Source organism: Arachis stenosperma, chromosome 7 (assembly GCF_014773155.1).
Source record: "Arachis stenosperma cultivar V10309 chromosome 7, arast.V10309.gnm1.PFL2, whole genome shotgun sequence".
NCBI lineage: Eukaryota > Viridiplantae > Streptophyta > Magnoliopsida > Fabales > Fabaceae > Arachis > Arachis stenosperma.
In genome coordinates this window covers 12,456,676-12,467,594 of record NC_080383.1, presented here as the reverse complement: position 1 = coordinate 12,467,594, position 10,919 = coordinate 12,456,676, and the positions used below count along the sequence as shown (strand labels likewise).

General features: G+C 44.3%; 2 protein-coding genes across 2 annotated transcripts; both read left to right on the top strand.

Annotated features, from left to right (window-relative positions):
• The first annotated feature begins 854 nt into the window (after positions 1-854).
• LOC130940762 (alcohol acyltransferase 9) lies at positions 855-3,231 on the top strand. Its single transcript, XM_057868993.1, has 2 exons — positions 855-1,966; positions 2,484-3,231. Exons 1-2 carry the CDS (start codon positions 1,091-1,093, stop codon positions 2,946-2,948), a joined length of 1,341 nt encoding a protein of 446 aa, XP_057724976.1. The 5' UTR covers positions 855-1,090; the 3' UTR covers positions 2,949-3,231.
• Positions 3,232-5,225: 1,994 nt separating this feature from the next.
• On the top strand, positions 5,226-6,212 carry LOC130939398 (uncharacterized). The gene is made up of 2 exons (XM_057867506.1): positions 5,226-5,480; positions 6,015-6,212. Exons 1-2 carry the CDS (start codon positions 5,226-5,228, stop codon positions 6,210-6,212), a joined length of 453 nt encoding a protein of 150 aa, XP_057723489.1.
• Positions 6,213-10,919: the final 4,707 nt, after the last annotated feature.

The window sequence follows — 10,919 nt, the reverse complement described above, 5'->3', positions numbered from 1 at the left end:
TCGACAGAGTGACAGATATAAATATAAATTTGAAAATGAATCAACAAACCCGGCCCAGGACAAGTAGATTCTCGCAACCACCACTAAAAAACAGAAACTAAATTTTCAAGACTCAAATATGGCTACGTGGAGACTCAGATTGTGGAGGCTAGTGAAAGCTATAACCCTCCAACCCAACAGACAAAAACCAAAGCCAACTTAGCTGTTCTACATTTGTTTTTAGATATTTATATTTATTTCCTCCATGAAGTTGTAATTTTAATTCAACATATAATTAAATCTTTAATTTTCAATAAAAGTAAAATTTGAAATTTTAAGATATATATAATATGATCCAGACATTATAACTAGGTTGTAATTAAAGATCACATTGGATAAAAGCGACTATATAAAGTTATAAGTTATAATTAAATTACTTATGCATTGTTATTCTGTATTCTCATTGTGATAGTTTATTTCTCACTTCGTATCTGATAATAAAATATCTTATTGGATTATTAGACTAAAAAAATTAAAATAAAAAAATTGAGTTAATAATTAATAATAAAAAAATAATATTAAAAGAATGTTAAAAGGTCAGTAAATTTTATAATTTATAATCATTAATTAATATTATTCGTATTTTTAATGATATAAAATTAAATTTAATAATATAAAATTGTTCATTTTTTTTATAATTAAATATTGATCAAATTTTAATAAAAGTGTTGGTACTAAATTTTCTTAAAATTGTAATAGTCCTGACATTTTCCTAATCCAACAAAAGAGAATAACACACAATATGAGAATCATCATTAAAAATAAGAAACATTTAGTCCATTCTACTATATAGCGGTAGCCTAAGAAACTTGGTACAAATGTTTGAGAATTATAGACAAACATGAGAAGTAACCCCACAAGGTATTAGTAGTAAACTGAACTACACACATCACATGGGATCCCCTTACAAATAAAGCCTATTTTGTAGCTTCATTTCTCACAAACACCTTTAATTTCATATGTGTTGGGGGCTTTAATTTACCTTTCTCAACTCTATACAAGCACTTGTGCCCTACCATCGCCATCGTCTTGGAATCCTCTCAACATTGTTATGGCAACTTCCGTACATGTAAAACAAGCCCTCGTTATTACTCCCTCCGAGCCCACGCCGGCCCGCGTCCTCGCTCTTTCAGCTATTGACTCCCAACTATTCCTTCGTTTCACCGTAGAGTACCTCTTGGTCTACCGGGCCTGGCACGGGCTTGATCAGGCTGCCACCACAGCCCGTCTAAAATCGGCATTAGCTGAAGCGCTTGTTCCCTACTATCCGTTTGCAGGTAGGATCAGGCCCCGCCCAGATGCCCCGGGCCTTGAGGTGCTCTGCCGGGCCCAGGGTGCAGTGTTCATTGAGGCCTTTTCTGACCGTTACAGTTCCAACGACTTAGAGAAACCGCCGAAAACTGTTGCTCAGTGGAGAAAACTGTTGTCCCTCCACGTGGCAGACGTTCTAAGAGGATCCCCGCCGCTGGTCGTTCAGCTCACGTGGCTCCGCGACGGTGCAGCAGCGATCGCCGTTGGAATCAGTCACTGTATCTCCGACGGAATCGGAAGTGCAGAGTTTCTCAACTACTTCGCGGAGTTAGCTTCTGGAAAACGCGTCGCCGGTTCAAGACCGAAACCTGTTTGGGAGCGTCACCTCCTGAATCCGCCACCACCGGCGGGAAAGAAATGCGTCCGGGTCAACCCGGCGAGTCACCCAGAGTTCAACCGAGTGCCTGACCTCTGTGACTTCATGAACCTGGTCTCTACCGGACTCAAGCCTACCTCCATCACCTTCGATAAAATGAGGCTCGGCGAGTTGAAGAGGCTCGCCCAGTGCACGAGTCAACCCGGCGATGAGTCATCGTCGTTCTACACGTCTTTCGAGGTCCTCGCAGCTCACGTGTGGAGGAGCTGGGCCAGAGCACTGGAATTTCCGCCAAATCAGGTAATAACAAAACGAAAATGCTCAAAATCCACGTGTACCTTATTAATGATGCTCTTATTCTAACAATAACTAACTCGTGTTAATCCTAACCGTCCTAAGTCGTAACAAACTTATTAACTAACTCAAGGAACGTTGCTTGACTTGCTTCCTACATTCTTGATTGAGATTATCTTGCACATTTTTTAGTAAACACTCAAATCAGCTCTGTCTATTTTCTCAATAAACAAAGCGATTTCTGTCAAACAAACGAAAATTTCGGTCCTGAAAAAAATTATTTTAGGATAATATCATCATTGTTATAGTAAAAAAAATTGATCTGGATTGAGTGGGATGTTCACTCAATATTTTTTTTTCTAAATACATATAAGCCATGTTAGGTAGTCATTAGCTTTAATTCTAGCTGTTATCTATAGGGCAAATGTAATAATTTGTGTCCTGTACAATATATAATGTAAAAAAAAAACAAATTATACATACTACATGTACAAGTGTGATTATGAATTGATGATGATAACAGGTGTTGAAGCTGCTTTTTAGCATCAACGTACGGAACCGGGTCAAACCGGGTTTACCAGAAGGTTACTACGGTAACGCATTCGTATTGGGATGCGCAGTGACGAGAGCTAGGGATCTGGAGGAGAAAGGAATCGGGTACGGGTCGGGATTGGTAAGAATGGCGAAGGAAAGAGTGGGGAAGCAGTACGTGAGAGAAGTGAGTGAGTTAGTGTCCGAGTCAATGGCGAATCCGGACTCAGTGGGAGTGCTTATAGTGTCGCAGTGGTCGAGGTTGGGAATGGAGAGGGTGGATTTCGGGATGGGGAAGCCGGAGCACGTGGGATCGGTGTGCTGCGACAGATACTGTTTGTTTTTGCCGGCGAGTGATAATGAAGATGAGAGTAGGGAGGGCGTGAAGGTGATGGTGGCGGTGCCTACTTTTGCCGTTGACAGTTACCAGTTCTTGATGCGAGATTCCAATCTTTAAAGTAAGACATGAAAGTCGGTTACATCTAGGCACATAGTATGTTTTTTCCTACGTTGACTTGTGTAACTGGTTTTTGTCATTTTTCTTGGTACTTTTTCTAGCTAGCTAAGTTATGTATCATGTATGTTCTCTCGGTAATTTCATTTTTATTTAAATGAAATAATAATAAATTAATAATAAGTAGAGTAGTAGACTATTTGTTGGACGGTTGGACCACACATTCAACCTTTTTTTGTCTGGAATTCCGTACAGAGAAATTACTATTTCATGTGAAAATATATTATTGGACATGTTGGGCTTATATTGAAGGTCCAAATTCATCACCTTCCTTAGGAATGAATTGGTATTATGTTACGGTAGGTAACCGGAGATTAGTCCAATGGATGGCGTTTGGCGGCCCAAGCGTATGGAGGAGGAGAACTCCGGGTATGTCCGCAGCTCGGGAGGCTCCGCCCGACTTGTGCGCGCGTGTGAATGGGGGGTGGTACCTGCAAGGACACTCCGATGCCTAAGTTAGCAAGGGTGTAAGCAGGTCTTAGAGAGTATTGGACTTAGGGATACCTGAGGGGTGTCAGTGTACTTATAATGGTGAGCCAATAACCACCGTTGGAGTAGTGCCGTATCTTTAGGATAATAACCGTCCCACTATCTTAGGGAGGTTAAGATATGGCTTTAGGAAGTGGTTAGAGAGATTTTAGGGGCGGTTACTCATTTGAATGAGTGTTTACCTGCCAGCTAATCTTATAACCGACTTCTTCTTACTAAGTCGTGGTTGACCCCGACTTCTTAAGTGGAGTGCGGTACTTTGCCAGGCTTAATCTATTAGATCAGGCCTTTCGATTGGACCTGGGCCCTTAACATTGGGCCAGGGCATGAACAGTGCCCCTACTTGAGCCCAAGATCCTTTCAAGGCTTGGGTTCAAGTAATTAACTCGGGTTCGTAGCCGACTTTCACGGGTTTTGTAACCGACGTGATTTTCGCGACCTTTTGTTTCTGACAGTTACGTCAATTCAAGCGTCGTGTCCGTTGGGGAAGCGTTTAGGGATTGAGGGCTTTGGTAACGGTGCAGTCGCATTAATGACTGCCTCGTTTTTACCATTATGCCCCTTAGCCTATTTATAAATACTTTCCCTCTCTTTCCATTTTCCGTTTCTGCGATCTTTCAAACTTCTTCTTATCTTGTTCGTATTGCATCCTTGCGTTCGAAGACTTCTGTTCTTCTCCAAACCCCATTTTCGGATAAAGGTTAGTTTTGCTTTTCCCATGTCATGCTTTATGTTTGCATGTTTTGTTTTGCGAGTAGATGGGTTGACCTGTAGATTCTAGTTTCGAATCTCTCTTCTTTAGTGGCCGTGTTTTTTGATTTTCTTTTTCTTTTTCCCTTTTTGTAGGTTTTCTGCCACTTTCCTTCTTTATATAAAAAATGGCTTCTGTAGACATTCTTTCTCAGTGGGTTGATGATACGGTCCTTGGGGAGGAACCGTTGGTTGACGCTGAGTTCATCACTCACCTTCGTACTCATCATAGGCTCTGTACTTCGGACGAGGACGAGCCCAACTATGAACTGATAATCCCGGGTCCTGAAGACCGGGTCTGTTTTGGGAGAGTTAATGAGGCGGCCCCTCATTTTTTCTTCATGTATGAAAGTATGATCACCCGCTTGGGTGTTTTCCTTCCTTTCTCAGATTTCGAGATATCCGTTTTGCACCACTGTAAAGTTGCCCCTACTCAACTCCACCCCAATTCCTGGGGTTTTTTGAAGATTTATCAGTTTATAAGCCATGCTCTGGACTTTCCGACTTCCTTGAGAGTTTTCTTTTATCTTTTCCATATGACTAAGCCCTTTAGTGGGCTGAACAACAAACAACAATGGGTATCCTTCCGAGCCATTCAAGGTCGGAGGATTTTCACTCTTTTTGACGAATCTTTTCACGACTTCAAAAACTTCTTCTTCAAGGTTCAAGCTGTAGAGGGCCACCACCCCTTTTTTCTGGACGAGCATTCCTCCCCTCGCTTTCCCCTTTACTGGCTGCCGGCCACCCCTTGCGAAAAGATTGGTCTAGATGACCTAGACGAGGTGGAGGCGGCCATTGTGGGGTTTTTCCGAGAAGCGTGGGGGAGGTCCCCATATTTGGATACCAGGAAAATTCTTCAGGGAACACCGACTTTCGTTCAGTCTCAAATCGGTAGTGCATGCATTCTTTATTTCCGAGTAGTTTCCGCCGACTTATATTTTACCGACTTGTAACTTTTGTCATTTGTTTTCTTTTGTAGATATGGCAAAAAAGAATGCTCAGGAGGCCTATCAAAGGGTCCGGGAGGCTAAGGCGAAGTCCCGGGCTAGGTCCGGGGCGGTCACCTCTCCTCCCCCTCTACCTCCTCCTCCTAAGAACACTGGCACTCCTACTCAACCTATTGTAATCTCTTCCTCGAGTTTGCCCCGACCACCCCTCTCTGCCCAAATTCTCTCCGAACCCGAGAAGAAGAAGCGCAAGACTTCAGAGTTTGGCTCTTCTTCTTTCGATGGTGGGGTTAAGGCGGATGCTATGGCATTTGTCCGAAAGAACATCTATCCTTTTATACATATGGATGATGTTTCTGTTCGAAACCACCTTACCACCATGGCCGAGGAGAGTTTTAGGACGGCGGGTGTTTGTGGCAAGCTTTTGGACATTTTTGAGAAGGCTCCCCTTAGTTCCTTGGGTGCAACCACGAGGGTTGAGGAGTTGGAGGGGAGACTTCGTATTTTTGAAAAACATGAGAAGGAGCTGAAGGAGGAGAGAGATAAGTTGAGGAAGGAGAGGGATCACCTGAAGGAGGAGGAGGGTAAGCTACGGGCCCAATGTACTTTGGAGGCTAATCTGAGGAAGACGGCGCAAGACAGCTACCACAGCTTATTTCAAGATATTGTGGCCGTGAGGAAGGACTTGCTGAATTCTCGGAACGCATACGCCGAGTTGGAGGACTCTATCGCCGATGGTGCCGAGGAGTCTTGGAGGATTTTCTTGGAACAAGTCAGAGTTATCGCTCCCGACTTGGACCTTTCTCCACTACATCCTGACAAGGTGGTTATTGACGGCGCCATCGTTGATCCTCCCGTCCCCGAGGTCATTTCCGAGTCAGACCTGAAGACTCGGGGACAGAGAATTATCGAGTCTCCTCCTCGTCCTACGGATGCCTCAGGTTCTTCTTCCGTTCCTCCTCCCGGTCCTGGTGGTGTTCCTCCTGGTGGTGGCGATTCCTCTACTCCGTCCAAAAAATGACTTCTTTATCTTTGTGGCTATATGGGGGCCCGGCCTGTGGGTCCCCTCTTTTTTTAAACTTTATTTCTTTGTTTGGTTGTTTGTGAACAATTTTCTTCTGGCCTTTTAAGGCCGTAAATAAAATATTCTGTTCGTTGCCCTTTTTGGATAAGGGTTTTAAACAAAATAAATGCCCTTTTTGGATAAGGGTTTTCTAATCGAAGTAGGCGCCCTTTTTTGGATAAGGGTTTAAGTTACTTTGCGTGTGTACATGCTTTTCTGCTTTGAATATGTTTGATCCTTTCGAAAAAACCTTTTGTTAGCTTGCATTGTTTTCTTGAGCCTTTTTCGTGCAAAGGTTTGTCTGCAAACTTTAAACTTTTTCAGGTTTCCCTATCTCTTTTGTTATCCTTTATACTCAACTTTGCTGTAGTGAGTTTTTATGACTTAAGTTATTTTTGTGATGCGTTTTTCGTTTACTCGGAATATATCCGAGTTTTTCTACTCGGGTTCTTGTCTTCGACTTATAAGTCGGACTGTTCCCGAGTTTCATACGATCAACTTATATAACCTCTTTACACCGACTTGTACCTCGTCGTTTTATCCTGACGACCATGTTAGATCGGTTCATGGGATTTTCACGCTTTGTCGAGCTTAAGTCGGCGCGTTTCGTAGAAAGACTTAAAAATACTAAAGGAGGATATTAAGAGAGATATTGTAAAAAAGATCTTTATTAATTGGGAAGGTACCTTTTGCTACTAAGGGTCTTGATAGCATATTTTCCCTTAACCTCTACTATGATGCCTCGTTAAAAACCCCTCTCCAGAAAAAACCCTTTTTTGGGAAAAAATCATGAAGTTGGGAAAAGAGTACATCAGGGAGTAGAGTTCGCTTTTAACTGTAGTACCTTTTCATGTTACAAGCATGCCACGACCTGGGTAGCTCAGTGCCGTCCAGGTTGGTTACTTTATAATAACCTTTCCCTAACACTTCCTTGATTTTGTATGGTCCTTTCCAATTTGCGGCGAGCTTTCCATCTCCCGATTTGTTGACCCCGATGTCGTTTCTGATTAAGACCAAGTCGTCAACGACGAATGTTCTTCGAATGACTTTTTTGTTGTATTTCGTAGTCATCCTTTGCTTTAATGCCGCCTCTCTTATCTGGGCGTTCTCTCGGACTTCGGGGAGCAAGTCGAGTTCCTCTTTGTGCCCCTGTACATTTCCGACCTCATCGTGGAGAATTACCCTTGGGCTTTGCTCGTTGATTTCTATGGGAATCATGGCTTCTACCCCATAGACTAGTCGGAAGGGTGTTTCTCCTGTGGCGGATTGGGGGGTCGTCCTGTAAGCCCACAATACTTGAGGGAGCTCTTCAGCCCAAGCCCCTTTTGCTTCCTGTAGTCTCTTCTTCAAGCCTGCCAGTATGACTTTGTTAGCTGCCTCGGCTTGCCCATTGGCTTGTGGGTGTTCTACCGAGGTGAATTGATGTTTGATTTTCATACTAGCTACCAGGCTTCTAAAGGTGGCGTCGGTGAATTGAGTTCCATTGTCTGTGGTTATGGAATAAGGTATTCCATACCTTGTGATAATATTTTTGTAGAGGAACCTGCGACTTCTTTGCGCGGTGATAGTGGCTAATGGTTCCGCTTCTATCCACTTTGTGAAGTAATCTATCCCCACGATCAAGTATTTGACTTGCCCTGGTGCTTGGGGAAAAGGACCTAACAAATCCATTCCCCACTTCGCGAAAGGCCAGGGGGAAGTTATACTGATGAGCTCTTCTGGTGGAGCTACGTGGAAATTTGCATGCATCTGGCATGGCTGGCATTTTTTCACAAAGTCTGTGGCATCTTTCTGCAAGGTCGGCCAATAGAATCCTGCTCGGATTATCTTCCTGGCCAGTGACCTTGCTCCGAGATGATTTCCGCAGATCCCACTATACTTCCTCCAACCCTCGGAGGTTCTTGAGGTCGGCACGCACTTCAGCAACGGTGTTGATATCCCTCTTCTGTAAAGGACATTTCTTACCAAAGTATAATGTTGTGTTCCTTTGGATCCTTTTGGCTTCCTTCACTTTGGGGAGAATGTTGAATTTCAGTATTCGCCAAAGGATTCATCCATCCGAGGTTTAGGCCGGCTACCTCAAGTATCTCTTGTTCCTCTCTTGTTTTTGATACCGAGGGCTCTTGGAGGGTTTCTTGAATCAGGCTTCTGTTGTTCCCTCCGGGTTTGGTACTTGCTAACTTGGACAGGGCATCAGCTCTGCTATTTAGATCCCGAGTTATATGCTTTATCTCGGTTTCCGCAAAGTGCCCAAGGTGTTCCAAGGTTTTTCCAAGTATTTCTTCATATTGGGGTCCTTGCCTGATATTCTCCACTTATTTGGGAAGTCCCACTTGTCGCCTGTAGATCATCACCTTCGCAGCGCCAACTTCTTCTGCTAATTTATCCGGCAATCAAGGCCTATATTCTGCCTGATTGTTTGAAGCCGGAAATTCAAATTTCAAGGAGACCTCTATCTGGGTTCCTTTTCCATCTACCAATATTGCGCCGCTTCCTATTTTGTTGGAGGATCCGTCTACATAGAGTTCCCATGTAGTCGGTTTTTCCTCTTGTTCACCTGCGTATTCTGCAATGAAGTCGGCGAGGCACTGGGCTTTAATTGCAGTCCGGGTTTCGTATCTTAAATCAAACTCGGAGAGCTCTATCGCCATTGAACCATTCTCCCTGCAACATCGTCTTTGAAGGATTTGCTTCATGGGCTGGTTCGTGCGGACTCTTATTGTGTGAGCTGGAAGTAAGGTCGTAGCCTTCGTGAGGCTATCACTAAGGAGTAAACAAACTTCTCTAGTTTGTGGTACCTTAGCTCAGGACCTTGTAGAACCTTACTGGTGAAATAGACCGGGTGTTGCCCGACCTCGTCTTCTCTGATCAGGGCTGATGAAACAGCCTTGTTTGCGACGGATAGGTATAGGACGAGGTCTTTTCCCGGTATTGGTCGAGTTAATATAGGAGGTTGGCTTAAGAATTTTTGAATTCTTGGAACGCCTCCTCACATTCCGGAGTCCATTCAAACTGGCATCCCTTCCTTAATAGGGAAATAGTGGAAGGGATTTTAGTGCCGATCCTGCCAAAAACTAGAGGGCTGCAAGTCGGCCATTGAGCTGTTGAACTTCTCTCAAACAAGTCGGACTTTTCATTTCTAGGATGGCTCTGCATTTGTCGGGATTTGCCTCAATCCCTCTTTGCGTTAGCATGAAGCCTAGAAATTTCCCTGCCTCTACTGCGAAGGCGCATTTTGCGGGATTTAATCTCATCCCATGCAGCCTTATAGTATTGAAGACTTGTGAGGTCGGTTAAGAGGTCGACTTGCTTGGTTTTTACTAACATGTCGTCGACGTATACCTCCATTAGGCTCCCTATATGGGAGGAAAACACTTTGTTCATCAGCCTTTGGTACGTGGCTCCTGCATTCTTCAGTCCGAATGGCATGACCACGTAGCAGTAGTTGGCTTTTGGTGTGATGAACGATGTTTTCTCCTGGTCGGGTTCATGCATCGGGATTTGGTTATATCCCGAGTAGGCGTCCATGAATGATAGGTATTGGTACCCTGAGCTGGAGTCTACCAGGGTGTCAATACTCGGTAAAGGATAAGGGTCTTTAGGACATGCCTTATTCAAGTCGGTATAGTCGACGCACATTCTCCATTTACCATTTTGTTTTTTGACTAGCACTACATTGGCTAGCCATGTTGGGTATTTGACCTCTCTGATAAAGCCGGCTTCCAGGAGCGCCTGTACTTGCTCTTCTACTATGGAGGCCCTCTCTGGGCCGAGCTTGCGTCTTCTTTGCTGTACAGGTCGGGACCCTGGGTAAACCGAGAGTCTATGGGACATGAGCTCGGGGTTAATCCCGGGCATGTCGGACGCCTTCCAGGCGAAGAGGTCGGAATTAGCTCTTAGGAGTTCACCTAACCTTTGTTTCAGGGTTTCTCCTAGGTTGGCTCCTATGTAAGCATTTTTTCCTTCCTCCTCTCCGATTTGTATCTCTTCGGTTTTTCCTCCCGGCTGAGGTCGCAGTTCTTCTCTGGTTCTTGCCCCACCTAACTCTATGGTGTGGACTTCTTTGCCCTTTCCTCTCAGATTTAGGCTTTCATTGTAGCACTTCCTAGCCAATTTCTGATCTCCCCTCACCGTTGCTATTCCTCCTGGAGTCGGGAATTTCATGCAGAGGTGAGGGGTCGATACCACTGCTCCAAGGCGATTAAGGGTAGTTCTGCCGATTAAGGCATTGTAGGCTGACCCTTCATCGATGACTATAAAGTCTATACTCAGAGTCCTTGACTTTTCCCCTTTTCCAAAGGTGGTGTGAAGGGGTAAAAATCCCAGTGGCTTTATTGGCGTATCCCCTAACCCGTATAGAGTGTCGGGGTAAGCTCTCAACTCTTTTTCCTCTAACCCTAGTTTGTCGAAGGCGGGCTTGAAAAGGATGTCCGCCGAGCTTCCTTGGTCTACTAGGGTTCTATGGAGATGGGCGTTGGCTAAGATCATAGTTATCACCACGGGATCATCATGCCCGGGGATTATCCCTTGCCCATTCTCTTTTGTGAATGATATAGTGGGGAGGTCGGGTGTTTCATCCCCGACCTGATAGACTCTCTTCAGATGTCTTTTGCGAGAAGATTTGGTGACTCCCCCTCCCGCAAATCCTCCTGAGATCATGTGAAT